We start from the raw sequence: 27,734 nt of genomic DNA, 5'->3' as shown, positions 1-27,734 counted from the left end.
ATTTCTGTTAAATATTCAACTTTCACTAAGAATTTATACATACAGCTCTTCTTCCTCTTCATCAAATGCTTTTTTTTTTTTTTTTTTAACTACAAACATTTCTAAAGTATTTTACTTTTCTTCTCCATTTTCATTGGATTATAAGAAAGTTATCCTTTGTTTACAAAAATATTTGTTGTGTTTAACAATATCTATATATTAAAGAATGTTTTCACTGTCTCAAACTGAAAATATCATCAATAGATATAGCCCAAAATGCAAAAAATTACTCAAGTCTAAAAATAGTGCTGGAAAGACCAGGAAATTAGAAGGGAAAGAGAAGATTACATGGCAACTGTATCCTGCTGTTATCCAGATATCTCAAAGCATTTAAGATGAAGGCTACACTATCACTGTGAAATACACGAGCAGCTCTTATGCTTCTCACACAGGCTGGGAAAGAAGTAATAGGGAAGGTGAGTAGCATACAGATATTGTTTGGCGTAGACCAGGAAAGAAGTTCAGATATCAGAAGTCAGCCGTCCCTACTCCAGAAGATAGTAGATCATGTTGTGAGAAGGCTCTTTCTATAGCTGGGGGATTGTCCTGCGGTTCAGGTGGCTTATTTGCATCCCTGCTCAGCCTCAGAAGGTATTTGTAACCTTGGGACAGCCTGTCCTTTTCCCTTGCATTTCTGTTTTCCCATCTGAAAGAAGTAGGTGGTAGATTTCTGTTTCATCGAATATTAGGATTTTAAAAAGCAAAACAAAGCAAAACCAGACCTGTTAATGATCACTAAGTACTCAGGTACTACATAGAAAAATAAATATACAAGAGAATAGGAAGCAAGAAGAGAATCATTCCCTGTTGAACAAGGGTCAAATCTGAGAGATCAATACAAGATTTGTACTTTGTAACAGTTTTGTTTCAGTGAAAACAGAAACGTCAGATCATTACTTGGCCCTCAGATGAAAATATACATTGAAATTGTAATAGGTTTCTTTTCTATTTGTGGTGGAAAAAGAAGTGTAGCAAAGAACATCATCTAATTTCAGTCTAATAATGAAAATTGTCATCAGACGGCAGTGCTTGCCTAAGAAAATAAAATGTCATCTCTGAAGGGATCGCACGCACGAGTCTGTCACAAAAAGTCCCAGGAGGGAGAGGGCTTTTATAACAACAAAATATGATGCTAGGTTTAAAAAATGTCTATACAAGCACTATAATTGCTAAATGGGGAAGAATAATCCCAGTTGTATCATAACCGATAATTGACAAAAACCTAGCCTCCAAATTTTTGTTTTTTTCTAGTCCAACTAAATAAACTCAGTCTCAAATGAATGATACTTAGAATCAAATATCTGGAAAAAAACCCTCACTGCAAAGGATTTTTTTTTCTTTTTGTGAGGGGTGCCACATAAGGTGGGGAATTCCCCCTTTGCTAAAGATGCATTAATGCTGCTTGTGCTGTTGTGAGTCAGTAAAGGCTGAGATTGGTGCTGAGATAATGGCAAAGGGTGAAAAACCTTCTAAAGCCTGATTGTTAAAGTGTCTCCTCAAAGACAATGGGAGCTTTGGGCATGGGTTCCCAGGGAGCTGATATTTCCCTTTGAGGGCTGTTGCTTTTTCTCACACGCTGTCTCCAGCTCGCTGGGCACTGGCTTCTAATTTGAGAGGCCAATCCTGACGTTAGAATTCCTATATCCATTTCCCCCCTTTGAAACAAACTTAAAAAGTCTTGCATTTCTCCACTTTTTGCCTGAATCGTGTTGCATTCAGGGCACACACTAAGAGAAAGCAGGACTCCCTGGGTGCTGTGTAGCATCGCAGCTTCTGCTCTGCTGCAGGAATGGTGGGATGCACCAGGTGAACAGATCCTCTGAAGAGTTGTGCTATGAAAAGAGCCAGAGGGAAGCTGTGGCTCTGGAGTGGCAAAATCACCAGTCACTGCAGTGAGACCGCAGGCACGGAGGAGGATGCTACACAAGCCCAGAGAAAGCTTTCGCAGGCTGTGATTAATTCATTCTGATACTCTTACTATCGCCAGCAAATTAACCTGCTGAAAGTTGTGCTCAGGGAAACTAGAGAGGGATTAGAGTGAGAGATACAGAAGAAGGAAAACAAGATTTACTGTGATGATTTCAGCCATCTGAACATCAATGTCCCTGGAAAGCTTACATCCTATATGATGTCCCTGGTCTGGAAACACAGAGGTGTTTGCTCAGTTGTTTGGATTGTTCCCTGTTCTTAATTAAAGGAAGATCTGAACTTTATTAAAACTTAAATTACTGTATGTCACAGACATATTGCTTGGCACGGAAGAAAGTACTTTTCCAAGAAAGGGAAAACATTGACATCAGAGAGATAGACTGACAGTTGCTTATTGTTGTTACGTTTTTATTTTTGCTGCCATTACAAAAGCAGGTGTAGAAATGGATTTTGAATGTAAAGGGGGAAAAATATGTCCTGTAGTGGTAAAGTTCTTGACCTCAAAGCCCTTTATAGAAGTCATTGTTAAATGTCCCAAAAGATTTTCTTTCATTTCGGGAATGAAAGTTTTCCTTAGTTATAGTTAGGGTCCCCTAAAGTTTCAAATAAAAATGTGTCTAGAATCTTCTACTTAAGGAACAGTAACAGACTTACCACTGAAGTTTTAAAAATGGATGCATTTCTATCCACTAAGCTAAACCATTTTTTCCTTTTCTTTCTCTTGTTATCTTCTAACCCCCACACCTTCTTCCTTTTCTCTTCTTTTATAGTTTTCAAGAGAAAGGGAGAAGAGAAAAAGAAGTGAAACTTCAGCTTTCCTATTTTAAAGTAGATTTCAACATATGCATAGTCTACTGTTTACAAAAAAGCTGCTGTAATTAGTTTCTCCATTTCCATCCAATGTTTTACAGTAGGGAAACTGAAGGATATGAGTTTGCATTGGGAATGTAATGCACACTAGGAAGTAGATCTCAAGGTTTCTTACATCCTAAACTCATAATTCTTAAAATACATACAAATCATCTTTCTGATCAACCCAAAGCTTTAAATCAGCTTCTCTCTTTCTCAGTCATTCTCTCGGGCATCCATCTTTCTCTTCCCCACTAATCCATTGCCGATACTTGTTCAAAAAAAGTCCGTCAGGGTTTGCACATAAAGACTCAGATTGTTTGCATTTTCTGCAAGATTTCTAAAGTGGTGTCGTGAAAAGGCAGATCACAGTTCAAAAGAGGGATCCAACATCTTCCTTGACAGAAAAGGGGACTGACCAAGTCTAACAAGCAAGGGAAAGAGGGGAAATGGGGTGAATCTGCAAAAAAAGTATAGGGCTGATGCTTCTCAGTGCTTCCACATGAGAAATTTGAAGTTAAATAAAGCAAAAGACAGACAGAACCCAAGTGATCCTCCCCTCTATTGTCCTTCTGAGAATTACCTGATGGCAGCATTTATGGAGAGCAGCTGTTTGTAAGCGTTCTATAACAGTAACATTTGTATATCATTCCACAAAGACATGTCAAAGTATTTATAATACCTGTAACATGCCTTTTTGCTGACCTTTCTCAGTCTGGTTTGGTATTTATCATGGAAAGATTTTATGAAATGATTGATGTATTTGGATATTGTTTGTGTAACCAGACTAGGAGAAGGTGTCATGTTGTTTGCAGGAGAAGGACAGGAGCAAAGTGAGAATTGCAGGTTTCCATGGTACAAGTAACTTGTGCTATTTAAACTCATTCAGTCCTGCAATAGTAATCTGGACATGTTTGAGCACTTTTTTGGTGACAGATTGAACAACCTCTCTAGAGATGGCTACTGGTAACTGGGAAGAGAATGACCTTCCAACATAACATCAAGGCAGGAAAATCTGTGTATCTGTTGTCAGAGTTAGGCTAGGATATCAAACTGCTGTGTTATGCTATACATCTGGCGTTCACCACAAGTTTACAAAAGTAAAAGGCAGCCTTCCCGTACTGCGTGATTTTATTACCTGAGAGTGCCACTAAGAGGTGGATGGTGAGTTTTCAGTCATGGCGGGTCATTGGGTGTACCCATACAGTGATCCCTCAGGTAATACCAGTTGTGTCCCATGTCACATAGCTCAGTATTGCCTCTGCCAATAAGAGGCACTGCAGACAGTTTTCAGTTGCCCCAGACATGCCCCTTTGAGACTGGAGGAAGAAAAAGTCCAAGTCACTATCTCAGAGGCGATACAGGCTTCTTCATATTGATTTCTCTATCATCTTTGTGTTTTACTGTGATTCATGACTGTTTGTTTTTGTCCACAGTTATTCAGTTCAGTGGAGTTTGGCAGAAGATGGCTGCTTCTTCATGAGGGAGTTGCACCAAACAGGTTCTACTGGTAAGAACAAAACCCTCTTCCTCATTTCCTAGACACAGCTTCCCCATAAGTACTGAGATATTGAAATGGAGACTTGAAGGTAACATGTCTGAATGCAATCTGCACTGATGATTTGTTGAGATTAACTTTGAATTGGTATGAAAGAGGCATTATTCCTCCTGTTTTGTGTTTATGCAACACTTCTAAGTGTGCTGTTTGAGCTAAAGATGATGCACAACTGAAATATACTGAATAATAGTCTGAAGAAAGCATTGATTTGGGAGGGGAAGAGTTCTGCAAATCCCTGTAAACGTTTTGAGTTTGAATGCACCTCTGTTCAGCATAAGCTTGTTTGCTTTTGCACCAAGTACAAAGAAGAGATCAATCTGGTCCTACTACCAGTGAGGGCCAAAGGTGGAATTCTTGGAGTCTTTGAGGACACTAGCATTTCTGCTATGGGTAACAGTGGACGTCCTCCAGTGGCTGGTGTTACACACTGCTTTTAACTGCTGTTAGATCTACTTCAGTCCTTGAAAGCGAGCAAGTTAATGACCATTGAACGAGGCAGACACAGTTCTTCATTATGAGCTTAAATCACTGTGCAATATTGCTTCTAAGGAGCCATGCAAGATTTCCAGTTGGATTTCAAGCAGTATGGATCAGGCATGTTTAAGTTCCTCTTGCTAAATCTGAATGTCAGTTGGTTACAGCAATGACAAAACGTTTGCAAATTTGATGCCAAAATTACCTTACGGAAGTATCAGAGCTCTTTGTCCCTGATGCAAGCTTAATTCTTTGCTGCATTAACTTTTGCTGTACAATTTGAATCGAAATTCACTTGGAGCCATAGCCTACGTGGTTGTGACAGCATCTGAGCATCTCACGATTCTTAATATATGGGGTGTCTATAATGGAGGATTTGACTTTCAGGTTCAAGCACTTGTAGTAGCCACAACCACTGAAAAATAACCCCTGGATGTAGGTCCGAACTTTATTCTGCAGTTCTTCACTACTAGCAAATTTCTTTCTATTTTGAGTCTGATCTTCAGTTTCATTCATCACAGATTTACACAGTGATTCTGGTGTACTGATTTTCTTCTTATGACTCTGATTGCAGGTAGATCTCTTTGCATTTGCTTTCCATAGCAATGATTTGCATACCCACTGTAAAGCTCTGTAACCACGCTTGCAGTAAAATACTTATCTGAAAAATCTCCATGCTGTCACGCAATAGCAATTAGTGTAACTTCTTCTTATGTGGAAAAGAAAGCTGAGGAATGAAGGAGACGCTGGACTGTTTTTCTGCAAATATGGTTGTCATAGTCTAAATCAAAGATAAGTTTAATTATTTTTTTCTTTTATGTCGGCTTACTCCTCTTTTTGCTTACACCGGTGTAAATCTGAGAGACTTGTCACCAGCTCTTTATGGAGGCAGTAGTCCACCTGTGACAAGTTGGCTCATGTCCTGTGAATCTGGCCTTTAAAAGAGAAGCTTTTGATAAAATAGTGATTTTGAAATCAGGAGGAGCTGAACCAGATGATTAAAATGTAGTAGCTTCTAAACTGTAATTTTGTGCCAAAATCACAGGTCTTGAACATATCAAGATTCAGGAGTGGTTCAGTCAAATATTTTCTTTTAATTTTTGAAAGAAGTAAGAGCTCTAGGTCAAATTTACTTCCGAAGTTGAATTTATATTTGGTCTGCAAAGGATATGCCAGAGATTTTGTTTGCTGCTCCTGCCTTTTAATCCTTTCTCAGAACCTGTGTTAGCTGAAGCTTTTGCAAACTAAATTCCATTTTAACTTAAACTTGTTTTTGTGTGAGCATCTATATAGGCAGGCACATATATGTTTTTATCACTCCTATTTCTTTCCTCCAGGACTCCTAACAGGGTTTCAAAATGTCACATGCAAACACCCAGCCCTGCACATATCTTGTTTTTTTCTGGGATGATAAGAGCAGAAAGTTCTAGAAATCTAGGGACCCAATCTTCAAGACCTCCAACAAAATTGTAGTAACTGAAGAAGGTCAGAGAGCTGGAAAGAATGTCCCTGTTCCTGGATCCCTGTGTCTTGTACTGCACTCCAAACCTTTTGAAGTTTCCCATCATTACTTACAGTGGTGTTTTATTGTGAATTGAGCTGATGGAAGCCTGCAATAAGAATAATGATGAAAATAATCGTTTTCCCTTTACATAGAGCTCAAACTTTGAAGGCCTCTTAGAACCTAACAAGTAAGAGAACTCAGGCTTGGAGCTTCAAAGCCAAAGAGTAAGTTGAAAAGATGAAAAGATGTTCCAACCACCCATCTAATTCCCTACAGCCATAAACAAAACATGAAACTGCAAGCCTGTATTTTCACCTTGAACAAAATGTCTCTTGCATAACACACCTCAGTGTAAGCTAGACTGTACTTCTACTGTCAAAAGCAAAAATAATACAATTTGTGGAGACAGTGTTGCATCTAATTCTGGTTTATTCATTATGATCATTATCACCCTGGAAAAAAAATACTGCTTGTTGCAATGATATGGACACAGTCTGTCCTAAAACCACCCATAGCAGAAAACAGAGCTGTGCATGTGTAGTTAAGAACAGGTACACCACAGAGAGTGACACTGGGCTTTTCTATGCATTTCTATTTCTTGGCAACCAAGTTCCTGAGGACAAAATAGGCACTGAAGTGCTGAATCAGAGGGGCAGCCCTTTGCACTCGGAGCATGGCCACTGCTGACTCCCCATGCAAGAAAAACAACAGGGAACTGGGACATAAGAGGGTGCAGATGTACAGCTGAAATCCAGACTTCTACAGCAACATCTCCATAGCCAGTGCTGACGTGCAAGTTGGGTAGAGCCTTGCTTAGTGCCCTGTGGTTCCTTGATTTGTTTGTTTTTTAATTAATTATTATACATTTTGGCTTCGAAATAAGCAGAATCTAATCAATCTGAAAATTCAGAAGACTGTCTTCCAGTTATTTTTAAGAGCAGAAATGAATAGTGAAGGGAAAGATCCTGAAGTCACAACTTTTCAAAGCAAGCAGACTGTGGGGACACTCTCTCCTGTCCTGGTGCTTTCTCTAAATCAAATGGTTTTGAAGGGGTCAACCAGGGCACAGCTGTATTCTGCAGAGAATGAGGGCTATCATATCTGCGGAGAATAAGGGCTATATTCCAATACGTAAGGAAGGCTGAAGAGTTGTTTTATTACAGACTGCTTCCAGGACTATCTAAACTGGGACTTTTCTAAGATCAGGAAGACACAAAGTGAAGGCTTTGGCATCAGGCCTTCTTGAGGCTTTGGTTAGTTAGTGCTGCTTCTTTTGACAGGGAAGGAACATTTGGAAGACTTTAAAGATTTTTAAATGGATTCAAATGGTTGATGAAAGCAAAGATGCATATTCCTGATTGCTCGCTGATATTTTAATTGTCGTTTTACTCTGTCATGTGGTCTTATGAATAGTTTGCAGTTCACTGTAAGCCTTGTGAATAAACACCACCGAGGTTGCTAGTTTTAGTCTTGAGAAGGGTCTGCCTGCAAATGCTGTCAGAGAAGCTGCAGTGTCTTTTACAGCTGCATTTCTTATACCTGTTTCCAAGAGAATTTTCTTTTTTATTCACTTATTTCTGGCTGCTCTGTGAAATACCCCTTCTTCCTACCACCCCAGAGAAATTTAAACCCCTGGAGAACAACATTGAAGCAATCTGCTGATGCCTGCTACATAACTCTGAGAAAATGCTCTGTGTAGCAACAACTCGGCTCCTTGTAGCTCATATGTATTTTGTAATCTTATATCCTCTGTTTCATTAAGAGGAGTCATTAACATGAAAATAGAATCTTTGTTTATTCAGAGCTCCTCTGTTCCCCCTTTCCATTCTTCCGCCTACAGCTCTAAGTGATGCCCTGACATCCACACTTGTGATGAAAGAGATTGTAATGTCTCTTTGCGGAGGAAGATAGCAGATGGGGGATGAGCAGATAAACTCAAACCTTTAAAATGAGAGGTGACTGGAGTTTTCTTATCTTAAAAAAAACCAACCAAACAAACAAATAAAAAGGAGGAAAAAGGGATCTGTAATTCCCTATCTCATTAAAAGGTTGAAAGGACACATTTGGGCTGGGCAGGCTTTAGTGATAGGCTACTGTAAAACAGACATGTCTAATAATTGCTATAGTTTGGGTGTCTTATCATATATCTGTTTGCATAATCTAAGTATGTGAAAGTAGTATACTGAGGAAAGTGTAATCCACTCAGAGTCAACTGTATGTTATGTGTCTGATGGAAACACAAAAGATCCACGCTGCATACAACCCCAAGGCACTGCAGTTCTGTACTGTATCAACAATTTTCATGTTTTTTTTATTATTTCTCTGGCGGGTTCTTGAGATTTTGCTGTTAAATGTACTGTGACACAAAAATGCATGAAAGGTGTCAAGGTGCTCAGTAGTTGTGGAACTGTGCTCTATGAAAATACCCTAATTACCCTATTACTACAATATTAGTTTAGCAGGGTAATACAGAAACAGCAAGTTAACATATATGGATTATTGCTGATAGCACAGTGTTTACTAATGTAGCTGGCATTAGAGGAAGAGAATGCAGTAGATGCTAGTTCGATAAATGCCTTATCTAAATACTTCTGAGTTTATTTTTATGATACTTGGTGATTTTCAGCATACGTTCCTATGACGGAATTTTGTTGGCAAAGACACTGGTTTGTAGTGAATACAAATGTGAACACAGTTGGTAAATAAGTTGTATTGGGAATTACTTTACTTTTTTCTTGCTTTTTTAAAGTGGTCCAAAGTTCAACAGTGATACCTGCAAATCCAAACATTCATGACCAGTAGTTGCAAAAAACCTAGTTATGGTGCATATGGTTCAATATGGCCAAAATATAGAAACAGAAATTGCTCATTAAAAGCTCAAATCAAGACATGTCTTCAATAAGAAATTATTTTCTGAAAGTCAGTAAGTCAAGGTATCACAATTAGAGCTGTCCTTAAAAAATAAAAATAAAGGTTAAACGTTTATTAAGAGGTCTGCAAAATATAATATTTTTTTAAATGAGGCGTTTTCTGAAAAGATTCTCAACTGATTCTAGTCATAACCTAACCTTGAAAAACTTAGGGAGGAAAAAAAAGAAATAAAGCCAAATAATAAAAGTTTCTTGAAACTAGTATAAATTGAACAATAGAAAAGACCAGCTAGTAACTTGTATCATCAAGTTATAATCATTAACTGTATCAGTGCTATTGATTTTTATTTTTTTTTTTTACTTATTTTGGTGTCGCATCCAGACAAGCAGGTAGGAGAAATACAAAAAGAAGTACCACTCCATACTTCAAGAAGATTAGAGAGCTTTAATGATGAGGGGGCTGGAGCACCTCTCCTATGAGGACAGGCTGAGGGGGTTGGGTTTGTTCATCCTGGAGAAGAGAAGGCTCTGAGGAGACCTTATTGCAGCCCTTCAGTACTTAAAGGGGGCTTACAAGAAAAATGAAGAGACTCTTTACTGGTGCAAGTACTGTAGCGACAAGACAAGGGGTAACAGTTTTAAACTAAAAGAGGGTAGATTTATATTAAATATAAGGAAGAAATTCTTTACTATGAGGGTGGTGAGACACTTGCCCAGAGAAGTTGTGAATGCCCCATCCTGGAACCGTTCAAGGTTAGGTTGGATGGGACTTTGAACAACCAGATCTAGTGAAAGATGTCCCTGCCTATAGCAAGGGCTTAGACTAAATTATCTTTAAAGGTCCCTTCCAACCCAAATCATTCTGTGATTCTAAGATGACTGTCTTAATTGCACAAAAAGTACAGCTCAGGTCTTTCATGAACTACATAGGTATAATAGGCTGATAAGAAGCAAAACCGTTTCATAGTGGAGCTCATTTCCAGTAGGGTCATGTGTCCATGATGTTAATGATTCCCTGAAGACATTACAGAAGATATGTCAGTTTGGGAAGAGATGTTGTTTTGTCTCCACTCTGTCTTGGTTTTTTCTGAGTATGAGAAGAAAATGGATGCAAACATTGTAAAAAAGCAGCCAACCAACCTTTCCCCTCAAAAAATACAAAGATATGCATACACACTGAAAGGCAGAAAAAGATAAACTGGTAAGCAGCTGGGAGGACAGAGGAGTCGATAGGGCTATATTTGTGTTTCTTTTATGAGCAATGGCAAAGAAAGTTAATCTTCAGAGTAGAATTATAGAGTATATATCTTTTTCTTTCCAAAGGAGGCTAGAAACTGTATTTTAAAAACCCTGACTGTGTTCATTGGAGCAGCTGAAAGAGCTTAAAATCAGGGGGAAAAAAAAAAGTCAAAGTCCAGTTAAAAACTTCATTATATTCAAGCAGTCGGAGCAAGCCAGGCGAAGTGTCCCGGTGTTCTTGTCGGATCTTGGCTTGGTGAGATTTGCACGCCCACCCAGGTGGGCTGAGGCAATTTAAAAGGCATGGTATCCGGGCTGTTTACAAATGATGCTGTGTATTGCTGAACAAGACCTTTTAATCACTGCAGGGCAACTGCTGGAGGCTGCTGGGGAAGATGCCAATCAAAGGGCATTGTGGCAGCCTGTCCAGAAATTCATCCACTTGATCTAACACACACGCCATACCTGATGAGTTGAAGTGTACTAGAAATTTAACTAAAAATGTATGTATTTCATAACTTAAATATGGTGGAGATGGGCACATGCCAGAGAGGGGTATCACGGTGGGACCCATAACAGTTTTCAGGAGATCTGAATTAAGCAGCTGACTGATGAGGAACAGCAAGAGTAGTGAGATTTTGCTTGATTATTTTTTTTCTTTTTTCTTTTTTTTTTTTCTCTGACTTGAATACAACACATTTGCTTACAATTGAAGTTTGGCTTTGGGAAAAAGTCAGACAGAAGGTCCCAGCCTCTATAACACAGGCTGCTATTACCTTGCTAATATTTTCAGGCAGCTTCATGGCTGCCAGCCTAAAGATACAGATGAGCTGCAGGCAAGCTACACTGCCAGGGACCAGAGTGAACAGCAAATCTGCAACCGTGCCTTCCCTTGGCCCTTACCATGTTGCTGCTGCTAACATTACTGATGGTGGGTAACACACATTAGAGCACTTTGTCACCATTCAGTGTCCCTGACATTTACCCTTTCTTCACCAGAAAGGTCAGTGTTACATCCTGCCCAGCCACAGTGCAAGGAAACATACTCTCAGTTGTCAGCGTTCACTAAAGATCCCACTGGCATTTCAAAGGATTTAGTGAAAACCTCTGCTTACAGTTCTCAGGCAGCTGGACCGTGATGTAGCTCTATCTTTTTGCTACAAATGAAGGCTGAAATCTCTCGGATTTATCTTGGGAATTAGGATTTTATTCCTGTCTGGCTTCCAGAGATACAAACTCACCAGCCCCATGTGAGTCAGCAAGGACAGAAAAAAGACACACAGCATCCTCTTTCTGTTGCTGCTAAAAGCTCATTTAGACTCTTTGGATTTATGATAAGTTTTAGTTCTTAAGAAACTGAGATCCAAAATACGTATCTTTCTTCCCTGGACACGGCTGAGAAAATTGCCCAAAGTCACACAGCAGAGGTTGGTATCACTCTGGTCCTCTGAGTCTACAATAATCAGATCCTCTGGTCCCAGTAGTCTCTTGAGAGAACTTGTTACTCATAATCAAATCAAGATTTGTCAAAGCAAACTATAACTGCTCAGTCCCAAATCCTTAGTTTGGCAGAGTTCTGCCATGTGAGAGAAAAAGTACTGTCAACTCTTATATGATGGCCGGTTCTCTTTAATATCTTTATCAATGATCTGGATGAAGGGATCGAATGCACCCTCAGTAAGTTCGCAGATGACACTAAACTGGGCGGACGTGTTGATCTGCTTGAGGGTAGGTTGGCTCTGCAGAGGGATCTGGACAGGCTGGACCGATGGGCTGAGACCAATGGTATGAGGTTCAACAAGGCCAAGTGCCGGGTCCTGCACTTGGGTCACAACAACCCCATGCAGCGCTACAGGATTGGGGCAGAGTGGCTCGAAAGCAGCCCGGCAGAAAAGGACCTGGGGATGTTGGTTGACAGCCCGCTGAATATGAGCCAGCAGTGTGCCCAGGTGGCCAAGAAGGCCAACAGCATCCTAGCCTGTATCAGGAATAGTGTGGTGAGCCGGACTAGGGAAGTGATCATCCCCCTGTACTCGGCACTGGTGAGGCCCCACCTCGAGTACTGTGTTCAGTTTTGGGCCCCTCGCTACAAGAGGGACATTGAGGTGTTGGAGCGTGTCCAGAGAAGGGCTACAAAGCTGGTGAGGGGTCTGGAGGACAAACCTTATGAAGAACGACTGAGGGAGCTGGGGTTGTTTATCTTGGAGAAGAGGAGGCTGAGGGGAGACCTTATCACCCTCTACAACTACCTGAAAGGAGGTTGTAGAGAGATGGGGGCTGACCTCTTCTCCCTGGTGACAAGTGATAGGACGAGAGGAAACAGGTTCAAGTTATGTCAGGGGAGGTTTAGATTGGATATTAGGAAACATTTTTTCACTGAAAGGGTTATTAAACATTGGAATAGGCTGCCCAGGGAGGTGGTGGATTCACCATCCCTGGAGGTGTTTAAAAAAAGGGTAGATGGGGCACTTAGGGACATGGTTTAGAAGTGGTTTTTGTCAGAGTAGGCTAAAGGTTGGACTCGATGATCTTAAAGGTCCCTTCCAACCTCAGCAATTCTATGATTCTATGATTATCCTGGGGGCTCAAAAAATGGGGTTAAAATAGTAACTTGAATGTTATCCTAAAAGTCATAACTGAATAGAATCTTACCCGTTTACCTGACTCTGCTTCCTTCCCCCCCTTAGAGTCTTGTCTTCCAGTTGTGAATAGAGAGAAGAGGTGTATTCACCTGAATAAGTCTTTTGGGACTGAGAGGCTTCAATCTGTTGGATGCATAGGTTGGTGCGTTTCGGTTTTCCCAGTTTAGCTGGTTTATCTTAAAAAATCATCCAGAGATACTTTATAAATGAGTACAGGCTCCCACAAGTTTCAGCTTCTCTCCCGTCATCCACTTCCCCCTGTTAAAGATCTGCAGAAGTAGGCAGGCATATACCAGGTTCAAAATCTTGATTTGGGGGTTACTCAGTAGCAGAAGTCTGCAGTGTGATTCGAGACCCTGGAACATGACAGTCTTCAACGGACATTGGACCAGGAAACTGATTTCTCCGTAAACCTATGAAGGACACCTAAAAAGAGCAGCCCTTGAGAGAGTGAGGCAGTTGCGTAGTAGTTAGCTGCGGATTTGTCTAGATTTATGTCCGGAAGGTTTCACTGCTATTTTCTGTTGTATGTTTAATGAGCAGCATACTGTGTTACCAGAGTTGACTTTACACTTTTGCTGTAAATGACTTCCTGGCCTCCTCCGGAGCATACTGACTGGGCCACAGCGCTAAAAGATGCCAGAAACATGCATCTTAACACAGTGGGAAACCACGATCCTATTAGACTGTGCCAGCAGAGAAGCAGTAAATCAGGTGGGTTTGGTCCATTATATCAGGGAGCTGAGTTCAGAGGCTATAACTAGAGGATACCTTCTTCCTTCTCTCCCTTCAAGCCAGTATGATGTCTTAAGTTTCCTGCAATATATGAAAAAGAGGCGTAGGACAGGAGTGCTATCTTAAAATCAGGATCTAATCCTGGTAACTGAATTTTATCCACTTAAATTAGATCCTCATTTTAAGACATTCCTCCCACCCAGCATTACCAGCAATAGATACCTACCTCCCTGAGAATTCACATCCGTCTGTTTCAGAGTTTTAGCCAAGTTTCCCCTCTGGCGCTTCCCACAGAGAGCTGTGGTGTTACTGCAGCAGGGGAGAAGGCTTGGTTTGCTACAGTCCTTGACACTGTGGGTTGTATGTGGACATCATGTGGTGGAAGGCTGTGGGTAATCCTGTCCTAGGGTTGCAAAAAAACGATGGTAAGAGTAGAAGTGACTCCCCATGGCCTGAAAGTCGCACCACTGCCCCCATTTACCTACTCGTCTGTATTAGTATTAGCAGCAAGAGCCACCTGTTTTTCTGGGTCAGTGTTGTGAGGTGGCACAACTAGGAGAAGCTGAGCACTGCACTGCTGTTTTCCATCAGTTCTAGAGAAAAGGTGACAAACTGAGTAAAGCACACCATAGGATGGATTTGACCCAGTGGCTGCCAGTTGAATTGCACAGAATTATATCATTTCATCTAATTGGACAATGTGGGAAAGAATAGCGCAGAGTTGTAGCAGGGAAAATTTAACTAGATTATTATCAGGGGAGATTTATTGGCCAGATAGAAAGAAATGTAGCGCTGATTTATGCCTGTCTGGAATCTGGCCCTTTGTTTCTAAAACGTGTCAGGAGAATATGGTTAAGAGATGTTAAAGCTAGCAAACAATCTTTAAAGTCTGTTCCAGGAATAGTTAAATCTGTAAAATTTCACATAGTAGGGACTGAACTAGAGAAACCACAAGAATTCCCTCCCACACTAAGCTCCCTGGGGCAGATTCACTGACCTCTGCAAGCAAAAAAGGAACAGAGAGTATCCGCAAAGTTCTCATGAAGTCAATATAATAGTAAAAGAAAAAGGAGCCTGAAGGACTCTCAGGCTCTATTTTTGTCTCTGCCACATAACAACTGTGTGATCTTGGTCAAATCAATGAGGTCCCTGTGCTCTTGACTAATCAGTGGAGTTTATCTATAAAGCCAAGAACAAAAATTTTCCTCAACCCCTATTTCTGACTTGATCTGCTGGTCTTGTACTTTTCCATAGGTCTTGGACAAATCAGTAGCATGCAGGGAAGGTTACTTAAAGGTTGATTGTCAAGTACTTTTGTATCTTTGGACAAAAAGCTCCCTGTTCAGTGCTACATGTTACTATTTTTATGAATGGCAATTAGGATTTAGAGTGTTATAAGAAGCATCAGTGGAATCAAAAAATTGGTGCTACTAAAGACTCCATGAATGTCATCTACTGTTGTTGTTTTCATTCTGTACTTTAAAACAAAACCCAAAACCTGCTATGCACTAAGCTGGAATAAGCTGTCAGTTTTTTAACATGAAGTGGCAGGATGTGTCCCAGAGGTAGTGCGGGAGCTGGTTTTGCATTGGCAAGATTTACGATAAGGGATTCGGATGAGTGCTGAGGCTAAAGGAAGATAAATCCCCAAAGGCAAATTCTACCAATAATTGAATTACAAAGCCATTATCATGTGCTGAACAGAGCAACTTTATAGCTCTATTGTGACAGGATAAAGCTTGTTAGAATATTTATGTTCATAGGACGATTTTGGCATAAGGATCTCTGAGAATATGTTCTCTTTTCCACCTGTCTGTGCAGCTAATTAGTCTTTCTGTGTAATGCAGTATATGTGGAGATGGAGGTGTGCTCAAATTGGGGCTGGGAAGAAGTAATGCTGAAGATCAGGGGACATCTCAAAATAAATAACACCTTAAGCACGAAGTCGTCTGCAGAATGCAACTGGTCTAATGTCCAGAAAGAGAATTGGGACAGATTGTGGGAAGTGGAAGAGAGGGTACTGTGGCAAATGATCATTCTTAATCATGAGGGGTGAAACTGGATTTTCCAAGTGATGTGTCACTTTTCTCTTTGGTATTGCATTGCAGCCACTTCTAACCCACTCTGAGTCAGTGTTGAGAAGCTCAAAATGGCCAGAGCTGTGTGGATCTCATTCCACCTGCCTTAGTAGAGTTGTGCTGTTAGCTGTCATTTATCTGCCAACCTTTGCTGCATGAACAAATCATACCTGTTTTCCCCTAAAAGAAGGTGAGGGATGGTCGTAGGAGTCCTGGTTCTGCACTTGTTCATTTCCTCTGAGACGTGGGAAAGCTGCATAACATTTCTGTCCCCATATAAAGAATGAACGACATTTGCACTGGTTCTGTCTGTGAAAAGGGCATAGCAGCATTTCTGTTCTTCCAGCCTTTCATTCTGGGCCGTTTACATTGAAGATTCTGTAGAATAACATTGTCTTTTATTGCTTAGCTAAAAGACCTTTGATTTGGCTGCTGTGAGCATGTGTGATACAAGGAATATGTATGAAAAGTTTGCCATCAAGCTTCTTGTGCATGTAGTCCCAGATATGGTGTGACTGTGTCTGAAGTCAAGTATCCAAAACCAAAGACGCCCAAAGCTACTTTCCAGAATGCACAAGCCCTTGAGATGGAGCCCTTATTTTCTGGTGCTTCAAGTTCTTTGTTTATGAAAAGTGGTAGTTTGAAATTAAGTACGCTAAGTGGAAGCTTTTGCTATCTTCACAATGATGCCTTTTTGCAGTTCTGAGTGGTCTGACTGCCTTGTAAGCCTCATCAGTTCCCAGCATCCATAAACAATTGGTTTTGTCCCCAGAAGTGAAAAAATATAGAAGAGGTGGAAACCTCAGGATAACAGGGTCTCTATTGAATTTCCTTGGCTCAAAAGAGCGGACAGGCCAAGGAAGCCAAGGTTTTAGAAATGTTTCAGACAGAGAGATGGCAAGGGGTTGGTCACTACAGAAATATGCCAACTAGCATTTGCTGTGCAATGGGCAGTGCCAGGCTGCTTTTGTTCGGTTCAGCCTAGTTCTAAACCAGAGGATGATTTGGGGTCTTTTCCCTGTGCTGCTTCTCACGGTGGATGCAGAATCTGCATTCAGAGCAATTACTGCGTTGCAGCCACTGATATCGATTTGTGAAGCTCTCAAGTGCAGATGACTACTTAGGCTTGATGATGATTAAAATTTTTGGAAGCAACTTTGTAATAGGACTGTGGGGGTTCTACATTTTTCGTAATGTGAGCATCTTGTGTGTAAAGGCAGTGGGGTTAATGCCTTGCGCTCCCCTTGGCTTTTTTAAATCCTCATTTTCCCAAAAGATATTTTTTTTTGGTCTTTTTTTTTTTTTCCTCTTTTCTTTTTACTTTTTTCAAAGCATCCAGACAATTATACCAACAAAATACAAAAAGCTAATCGCAAAAATACAATAGGCACCATTCAGCAGAAAGTGTTGCAAGCATATCCCTGGTGTACTGAAGTTTCATGGAGTATTACAGAAAGCCTGAGATTAAAGGGACGGACAAAGGGCATGCTGGCATTTTACCATAAAGTGAAAACATAGACCGTGGCAAGAAGAAAAGTTTGTGGGTGTATGAGCGATTGGTCTTTGAGAATGAGTGCTGAAAGGGAAGAATAGAATTGCAAAAAAGAAGAAAGTGCTGCCGGCATAGCTAACAAAAGTTGCTCAGAACAGGGCATGGCAAAGTTTTGGACTGCTGTTTATTTTTAGAGAAATTTCAGAGAGAAACCAGTGAGTGAGTGGGTCCCACAGTGTTGCTCATCCGTTCCCCTGTTCTTTGCAGGGTGCTTAGTTTATAAGCTGTCAAATGCGCAGCACTCTTCCTTGTTTAATTTTTGAAGTGTACGTTGACTAGGTTGTATCGACCATGTTCACAAAAGATAATGAAGTAGAGTGGGCAGTTGTATCCAGTTAGAAACACTGAGTTTGAGGCTTTGATGTTATCTAGGGCAAATCCAGCATATCGTTTCCTTCTTGCACGTGTGAAGCATGTATTTATTGATCACTCTAGTTTTGTCATACGGACTTCCAATCCAGTCATCAGTCAGGACTGGAATTTCCTTGTGGTCAGTTAGGTTTATTCATTTAGTTTCATACTGAAGCTAGGGCCTTAACGCTGTTACTTAATGGTATCCAGGCTTGTAGAAGTAATTGTCCTGCTTTTTTTGCCCCATCAGAATGAAAAAACCAAGCAAACCTACTGACAGTGTAGCTGCATGCTCAGTAGTGTTGTGATTGACCTGGGTGACATACTAAAAATTTAAGATTTCTGATGTACATTCCACAGTTCCTAACACCTTGTTTCCAGTAGATGCTTTAAGAACTGATTGTCCAATGCGTGTAAACAGGATATGCCTATCTTCCTACAGAGTGCGTGTTCTTGGGTGCAGTGCAACCAAGAGCATGGTATTTATCTCCTGTATATGTTCTTTGTAGTCACTATTGTATTTCTGAAATTGTCCTAGGCTTTCACATGCCATATAGTAAATAATAAACCTGAGGTAAGCTATGTAAAACAATACTCTCTCAGAGAGAAGGCCACCCAGGACATTCTCTTTCCCCTCTCCTCACAATCTGTAGTTTATCTGTAATTCATGTTTTTAAATGTAGGTAATAAACGTATTTCAGGCCTGTTGTGTTACCTGCTGTGGGACCTTTATGTGATCACATGTTGGGTGTCTGTCGTGTAGGTGTCCAGACATCTTGTATTCGATGTAGAGAAACAGCCTTTTCTAGGACAAAGTTTGTCTTCTCATGAAGTCATATCTAGCACCGTTCAGATGAACCACAGTGAAAAACTGCCTGTTTCTCCTCACTGCCTGCAAAGAGAGTTGAGTGTGATTAGCTCAGCGTTAAATATCTATAGTATATAACTTGGTAAGACGAATATTATTTTATGTGGCTTTTCAGGAGGTATGGAGGGATGTCTAGAGAAATATCACAGGGCTACCATGGAACAAAACAGCATGATACAAGAAAATGTGACATTAAAAAAGTTCTGGTGGGTAAGGTCTCAGCAGAATCCGGATGGGAATGATATGTTTCTGGATGTCAGCTGTGTACAGCTAATATTGATTTGAGCAGATATGTATTTGTATTTTGCTTGTCCTTTGCAACTCATAGTTCATGTTATCATTTAATATTATGGGCCTGACTGTGACCTTGTGCTGTCACAAGTAAATTAAGCCTATTATATATCAAAGCAATGGAATGTGTGTTTTCTAAGGCAGGAAGAAATATCTAGCGGATAGGAAGATCTGGATACGGTTCTTGCCTCTACCTCAGATGTACTGCTTGACTTTAGGAACTCCCTTAGATTCTGTGGGCCTTAGTTTTCATCTTCGCTTGTCATCACATTTCTAATTTGCAGGGGTTAGGAGATATCAAAAGAAAAGAAGCCCTTGAGTAGATGAATAGTGTCTATCACCAGTCATGTTTCAGCCATCCTTGTTCTGTACACCCTTGGGACAATTGGTAGTTTAATTCTACCTTGAGTTGAAGCTTCTGCAGTCCCAATACTGGCTGTCATAGTGTGAAACTAAGTAATACACAGATCACTACAGGTGTAGCCTTCTAACTTTCACGGCTTTGTGGGTGCAGATATTTATGCACTGGTCGTAAGACATTTAAGATTTTGATGTAAATTACGGCTCATATCACAAGGGAAAACAATAGCGACAGTAACGTCCTATCCATCGGTGAGACATCTCTTTCTGAATTAGCTGTCTTTGCCTGAGAAGATGCAATAGAGGTGTTTCTTGCCGTCAGAATAGCACTGTGAGGAGAAAACTACCAAGCACCTGACCGCAGAGTCACAGGCTTTAACTAGGGCAACAAGTTCTTTGCTGGATGAATACCATTGTTGTGGGTCTCTGAAGAGACAAAGCGTTCAAATCCGTGGAATGCAATCCTTGTTTCTTTGGAGAGTTCACATCCCCATGGGGCTGTGTGAGGTCAGGAGGAGGAGTGCGCTGACAAAGCCCTACTGTGTCTTCTGTGGTAGCCCAGTTCCAGGTGTGCTTAAAGCCTGCTTGAATGAACAAGAATAAAAAGGAGATATGCCAAATTACAAGCTTAGTCCTTCTGAATTTTTTTTAGAGCTGTTTGACACTGGCATCTGTTTATCTTGAACTGAATTGTAACTAGCAGGCCCAGCATTTTGGCCCTAAATCTGCTGATGATAGCAGGTAAAGGAAAAATGCCCTAGGAAGGTACTCCCTTCCCACCCACTTGGTGTCAATTATCAGGAAGTACAGATTTTAAATGGAAGTTGAATGTTTAGGAGAAAAAGACCTTGCCATAAATGTTATTAAAAATGGAGAAGAGCTGAAAGCAATGCTGGCTCAGAGCCTTTTCTGAAACTTCCAGTCCCCAGCAAAGGAGAACAAAAAAAAATCCAAACTTTTTCTAGCTAGAGAGTTGTTACAGATTTTGTCAAGCAAAGCTAAGGCTTAATCAGGACACAAGTAGTCTTGTTATTGTTAACGTTTGTGTAATGGTTATTAGTTAATGCGCATGATGATTAAGGGCTGGAGCTGTCTCTGATTGCAGTCAGTGGGAACTGAATTAAGGTCTAAATCACTGTTTGAACCCCACTTTTGATTTCCTGAAAAATAATGAGGCTTTGAAAGAACAGCGTCTAATTTGGCTATCACTGGAAATGAGTGTTTCTCTTCCCTGATGCATCTATTAACTTGGAAGTTAGGCAGCTAACAAGAAACTGGTTGTTTAACCCTTAACTTTAATCTAGGGTTATGACTTGGATGATAGGACCAAGGCAGAAACAAGGCTGATTGTCAGAGATGCTGCTGAGGCTGCTGTACAATGGGATTGGCATATGCTTGCCATAATTCAGACTATCCATCCCCAGCAGTGCCAATCCAGAGGAACCTCAACAGTGGAAGAAAAGCTTAAGTCTATAAAACTCTTATTTGCAGTGCTCAATGTCTTTATGTTGTTGCTTGTTAATTCAGAGTGAACAGTCATTTTCTGAGTCAATCCTACATTTCTTTTATTAACGGAACACAGTTTTTATTAGAACAGAAGTGATAACATGTCTCAGGATGAAATGAGTTTTTAAAATTTCTTAATTAATGAGGGAATATTGATCATTAAAAGTGTCAATTAAACAAATGTGCATAAAATGTCTGATATAAAGGAACAGCTATAATTAGTATGCTGGCAAACACTATTATCCCATCAATTAAAGTCTCTGTATCCCACCCAAAACTGAAATGCATCCTTCTGACCAAATCAGGAGGTTGTCAGGTACCAACGAGAACAGAAGCAAGTCTCTTGGTGCAAAGAAGTGAAATAAAGGGGTCAGAAATAAAGAACTCATAAGTACCATGGCATTGATTCGATAAAATAGTAGATTTTCTTTCAAATTTTCAAGTTTATTTAAGGGAAAACTCAAAAATGCTTTCAAAATGATCAGCTCTTTTTTTAACCCCTTTGTATCAATCTGTCTTTTACAGGTCCATGATGGGGTCTGGTAGAGAGCCTGATCTCGTGCACCTGGAGGCAAAGACAGTGGATGGTCGTAAGTACATCAGCTTCCAAATATTGTGGTATTCTGGACTGCTCTCATAGTCTTGTAACCACGCAATATCGTGATGGAAATCTGCCTTCTCTTTAGTGATTAACTCAATATGAAGGGTTTTGACTGTTCCAAGTCAGGTCTGTCAGAATAGAAATCTTGCCAGTAAGGCAAAAAATTGGGATTAACCGGCTGTGAAAGGAGCAGAGAATGTGGTAAGGAAGGATAGGTGAAAAATTGGGATTAACCGGCTGTGAAAGGAGCAGAGAAAGTGGTAAGGAAGGATAGGTGATAAGCAGTAATTGGAGTTCGTATATACAGCACTTTTTTGTTCATGGGAATATGACATTGGAGAGAAGTTCCTGGATCACAGAGTCTAGCTGCTGTTGTTTCACACAGTACATACTATCACCTTGTTCATAGCTTTACAGTTTTAGCAGACCAGGGATACTCTGCCTTAGGTACTACCTTTGAAAATACCTCATTTCTCTCACATTAGAAACCTTTCAATGACCAGCCTAAATTTATTCTTCACTGTTATTGCTTGTTCTATCATTGTTCTTCGCTTTCATCAACTCCTCTCCCTCCCTGCCTTGCCTCTTGAGGTCCTTTTCTCCATTCCAGGAGCGTCCTTTACTTGCAACTCCAAAATACTCTCATAATTGGCTGTAAATTCTCTGAGGCACCCTGAGCCACCTGCTGGCCTTTCCTCCTCCCACCCATGCTCACTCAAGGTTTATCTTTAAGCTCCACTGCCTTTGCAGATCTTTCTCCATGGATTTCTTTTCCACAACACTGGATTGCCTCAGGCAGGCATCACACCGAAAGCCTGGCTGCCATAGATCTTGTCATTGTAATTCCATATTGTTTCCTCTGTAAATAGCAGCTTTGCTGCAACATAACAAGTAGATTTTTACTATTTGCAATATATAAGTATTCATGATGCAGTCAATTAATTCCTTTAAAAATGGATAAAATTTTCCCCCGAATTGTACCCCTAAACGCAGTGGTGTTGCTGAAAATGTGTATTTTGTCATTGGAAAGTTAAAAACTGTCTGAAAAGGTAACTGTAAAGTAATCAGTTTTTTAACTCACTGAAATTTATTATGAAAGAGAATTTTTTGGAAGATGAATTTTGAAAAGAAACAGCTGCGAGATAGAAACCATAAAGTTTTAAAGGTCTTTCCATTTCAAGATATGCAAGATTAGTAAAAGTGAAAGAATGTATTATCTCTATTGCTTATCATTTGTGTCCTCTGATTATTATTTCTCCTCTCAGTTTCACTTACCTGAACACGGTGGCAAGGCTGGGAACATGGGGCTTTCTATTTCTCGGGACATGCTAAATGAGAATGAAATATTCTAGCAGGATGGTGTCTGTTTCAGCGCAAAATATTACTGTTATAAGGCATTAAGAATTTGAGGTCACTGAGACGAAGCACTGCAATCAGTGTTTACAGAGCTATATTCTGGTGATGCTTCTGAGGGATATTCAGCTCACAGTGGGCAGAGAAGGTGCCATGCTCCACATGCCGTGAACGGTCTTGTTTGAGTTCTTAGATACATAAGAACATTTTGCACAGCTATAGCACGTTTATGCAAAAGACTTCTTGAGTGCTTAACAAATAAGTAAGCTTTATTAAAGCTCTTAAGGTGGAAACCAAAAAACAGGTACATGAAACTGGCCTCACTGAGGAGTCAGGCATATTAGTAAAGAATTGTGGAATAACAAATTATTGCTCATCAACTGAGCTCTAGTAACTGATTCTGTGCACTTATTTTGGCTTAGTTGTGAGGCAGCACAACTTAAGTGTCTCTGTTTAGCATTGACAGAACTTCTAGTGTAAATATAGCAGTGGTGTCACACCTTCAGCCAGTGGTGACCCCTCTCGCAAGCCAGTCATTCGCATGAAACTTCTGATGATGATTCAGGAGGTCCCCAGCTCAGCTCATTGGCAATATAAGAAAATGTGTTGGATTTTCAGTAAGTGCATACTCTTGTGCATGATGAGACACTGGCCTGGGTTGTCCAGAGAAGCTGTGGATGCCCCATCCCTGGAGGTGTTCAAGACCAGGCTGCACGGGGCTTTGAGCAACCTGATATAGCGGGAGGTGTCCCTGCCCGTGGCAGGGGGTTGGAACTAGATGATCTTTAAGGTCCCTTCCAACCTAAACCATTCTATGGTACGATTCTGTGATGTGCTCTGTTTTGCCTGTTGTTCCAGGGACTGTTGGTCTCTGGCAGAGGACAGTGGGTAGCTGGAAGCAGGAACTTTGCATTTTTTTGCCAGAAGACATTTGGCAGCACTGCAGGACACAGGATTTTGAGACTGAGACAGGCTAAGAATGTATACATGGTCCTTTAGTTACCACAACCAACTTGGTATATTCATGTCTCTTGGCCACTAGAGCTGCCTTCTAAATCAGTCTCCTTTTCCTAGAAAAAGTAACTATGACCCTCTGGTGGATAAATAAACCTTTCTCTTCTGGAATGAAGCAGGTGTGTCCTGCTTCACCCCATCACTCCCATGGGCAGCGGGGTGATGGGGTGAACTGTGCTGAATTGAGAAAGATACCTTTATTTGAAGCAGGGGGTAATTTGCAAATGTTTTTTCTTGGGCTTTTTCTTGTTTGTTTGTTTTTTTTTTTTAAATGTTCTTGCATTTACTTATTTATACTTTGTTTGGAATATCTCTTTTGAGAGTTAACCAAGTGTAAAAATTCAATAAAAGGATTAAATTTGAGAAGGTAGATGAAGGCAGACTTGCCAAAACAAGGTACAGAGAAAGAAGGAAAGAAAGGGAGGTGGTGTGGAAACCACCACACAATCTGTGCAATAATATAAAATATCCTGAAGTGGAAATATGAGGGCTAATCAAAAACCTGCTGAACTCAGCACAAGTGAAAAAAAACCCACCTCATTCTTGTGCTGGTATCTTTTCCAAGAGACGCTGAGTGGTACAACTGCAGCTTTAGGTGAGAAGAAGTGGAAATGTCAGCAGAGTACAATGTTAACCCATCTCCCTGGCAGCGTTGTTTGAGAACATCTATCAGCAACAGCCTTAGTATTGGGTTTTCCCTGCTAGAACACCAATAATTCTCTATCTCTGCTCCCTGATTATGGTCTGCCTGTGCATTTTATTTATTGCGTTTATATACATAATGTAAAAGGTTTACAAGGACCAAAATAGGAGTCTCTTAGCAGGCATAAATCAGTATAACTTCAGCAGCACATTGATTTACACCTGCTGAGGATCTGGCTAGCAATGTTGTACCTGAGCTCACATTCTCCCTAATTTTATTTTTTTCTTCTCAGGATCCAGAAAAATCTGGACTCCTTCTGAACACACTGTGTCTCATCAAACTAGAGTGCAGGCAGTGATGAACAAACTGAGTACAGACTGTGCAATTTAGTTGTATTGATGGAGACAGATTTTCAGGGCTAATGACTGCCATTTATGTTTTCAATCCTGTTGTGTAAATTTTGGAGAGTACCAGGCAAATTTTCACCTCATCAAATGGTTGTGCTTATTTTTTAAAGGCTTCAGGCCCAATCCGAGGCAAGCTGGGACTGAGAGCACAGTAGCAAAACTGATTTTTCTGGTTGGAAGAAGTTCATATGAACCTTATCTCACATTTCCATTTGTACACTTGGGTGTCCCTGGTGTTCCACTTCGATTTTGGAACAGGATCAAAGGCAAGCCAGCAAAGTCAGCAGGAATTGTGATATATTTTTTTTTGACTGGTTTCAGGTCAACACCCCAGTAAGATAATTAATCCCCTACAGTTCTTAACCACACGATAAGCTCCTCTTAAATTCACCGCCACAGTCTGCAGGCAGAGTGACTGGTGGGAGTGAAATCTAGGTTTGCTCAAATGCAGCTTGAAGTGCTTTCAGAAGGTGTATAAACTTAATGACAAGTGGGTTTTAGGTTTGTAAAGAATACACAAGTCCTGAAAGATCTTTAATTAATGGGTTTCTCTGATTTGAGCGAAGGAGGGTTACCCCAGTAAGACATGGGAGATAATTTTTATTCAGCTGATCCCTACTGTGGAATCCAGACTGTTGGTGAGAATTACAAAGATGAATTCCTACTAGGCATTTGGAAACTAACTGGGTACCCACTGGCCCTCCAGAGCATTGCAAAGCTGACTCAGAGGACGTCTAAGTGACAGTTTTGATAAATGCAAGTCAAGAAAACCCACTGTTACATTTATGAGATATGCATTTGCTTATGTAGATAGATGCCAATTGATTTTGAGTAAAGTTTCATTTATGTAATTTTATTTTTTTTTTAAAGTGGGGGTGAAAGAATCTAAGGGGTTTTCTAATGTTCTGGCAAAAATTTAGAGAGCTCCTTATATTTAAAGAATACTTTTGTTTCCTTTGCTTTTCTTCTGTTGCCCCGATTTACACAGTGTCTTTTCTTATTGAAAGGTAATTTAGGTGCCACTGTGATTGCAAGTAAGACCAAAGCCTCACCTGGGGTCAGCAGGTGTGCTCTGCTTGCTGATCAACACAGACTGAGCACCTGGCCAATGGTGTCTGAATCACAAAGTTGTGCTAGGACTTTAATTTCTGTTTTCACAGAACATGACTAGGAAGAATAAAATAATCACTGCTGTGGAAAAAATGAGTAGGCAACCTAGCCTGACAATCTTTTGCTAACATAGCTAGAGTGGTGAGTTAATATCCGGAGTGTCCTAAAGTGTTGGGGTTTTTTTCCTGATGGTGATTCATATTTTTTCCTGATCATGATTATTATAGTCCTGGAGAATGACATCTGTTAGTTTCTCTAATTATATCCTTATGCCAGAAATGGCAGAGGATACACTTCCCCATGTAAGGAAAGACTCCTGACTCTGATGTGCAATGAAGAAAGAGTAGCAGCAGGATAAAAACAGATTTGTGAGTAGTTAGTAAATGGGATGGCTTCATTCCACTGATCTTCATTACTAGTTAATTGCTTTGTAGTTGCTGAGTGCTGGAGAGTTATGAATGTGTTCTCATACCATAAATGTTTCACAAATCAACATGCAGACCAGATGGAAAGGGATAAAAAACGGTCATTTTTTTATGTTTCTCAAAAAATGAGTAGAAAGATTAATGTATGGGAGGCTGTGGATGCTGAAGGTATACCTGGACGGCCAAGGCACCTGGGCAAATTCTTACAATCTTTTCTAGGCTTCTGTTATTAGTCACTGTTGGAGAGGGGTTAACAGGCCTGGGTCTTTCAGTGAGATATGTTACTGCTATGTTCTTACAGTTCATTAGTCACAGGATGCCTGCCATTCGTCCTTCAAAAGCAGAAACTATCCCTAATGCCTAAGCTGCTCAGTAATGAACTAGGATACTCCATAGTAAATCTAGAAGACAAACAAGTCATAGATTGTGGGGATGCTCTTTGCATAAACTCCTGATTTGGCCTTAGTGGATTTATTTGTAGAGAGAAGGACATATTCCTCGATGAATTAAAGACAACAGAAATAAAAATCAGGAAGAATGATACGTTCACAGTGAGTATAGTGGATATTTTCTCTGACTCTTCTTGCGATCAAATAAGGTTTTTGTAAGATATACACGCAAGCTTAGACTGGAAAGCAGTGGGTATTATGATTTGATGTGTCATACAAAATAACAGTTGACAACAAAGTATCCTGAAGAAAGTCCTACTTTGCTTTAGGACAGGGTTTGAAACTCTCCCCTGTACCTTTGCAGAGGCTCATCGACCTCCAGTAACCACCAACAACCTTCCATCTCCACCAGCTGAGCCAAGAAATCTCTCTGGGACAGGCTGGATGCATTTCCCTTGAGAACATATTAGGATGGAGCTCAAGTAAACAGAAAAGACTGAAATATCTCATGGCACAGGGTCCCTCCGGCTCTTAACTTTTGCTGTGTGTTAGCATTTGCAATTCTCTTTCACGACTGAAACAGATTAATTTTGTCAGAGGTTTCCCTTACAAGATGTCTCTCCATTCTTGTGTTCTGTGACTTTTCTTGCTTCCTCTTTAGAAATAGCTGCCTATCCCCAAGAAAAATCCTACTGTTGGTGTCTAAACCTGTCAAAATCAAAGTGTCTGGGGGTGTAAGAGCTGGGAGTTGCTATGTTCTTCTCTCCAGGCACAGCGTGACTTTGTTGTTGTATATTAAAAACAGCAGCTGTTGTTGGAGGTGAGGGTTCTGGAACTGAAAAGCATAATGTCCTAATTACCTATGGCAGGGAAAACATCTGTGCGGGAAAACTAATGAAATTAATTCCAGAGCTTAGCAACTGAATACATTAATTGACATTAATTAA

The 27,734-nt window shown here is 40.4% G+C and overlaps 1 protein-coding gene across 6 annotated transcripts in view; it reads left to right on the top strand.

The window, feature by feature from the left end:
• LOC141745444 (VPS10 domain-containing receptor SorCS1-like) overlaps window positions 1-27,734 on the top strand; it is a 306,057-nt gene that overhangs the window by 196,825 nt on the left and 81,498 nt on the right. For all 6 annotated transcript variants that reach the window (XM_074593201.1, XM_074593202.1, XM_074593199.1 and 3 more), the window contains exons 5-6: window positions 4,254-4,327; window positions 21,371-21,435. In XM_074593201.1, the coding sequence (XP_074449302.1) occupies window positions 4,254-4,327; window positions 21,371-21,435 (139 nt within the window). The remainder of the gene's footprint in view (window positions 1-4,253; window positions 4,328-21,370; window positions 21,436-27,734) is intronic.

The sequence above is a fragment of the Larus michahellis genome, chromosome 6 (assembly GCF_964199755.1).
Source record: "Larus michahellis chromosome 6, bLarMic1.1, whole genome shotgun sequence".
In the NCBI taxonomy this organism is placed as follows: Eukaryota; Metazoa; Chordata; class Aves; order Charadriiformes; family Laridae; genus Larus; species Larus michahellis.
This window is presented reverse-complemented; position numbering and strand designations above follow the sequence as displayed.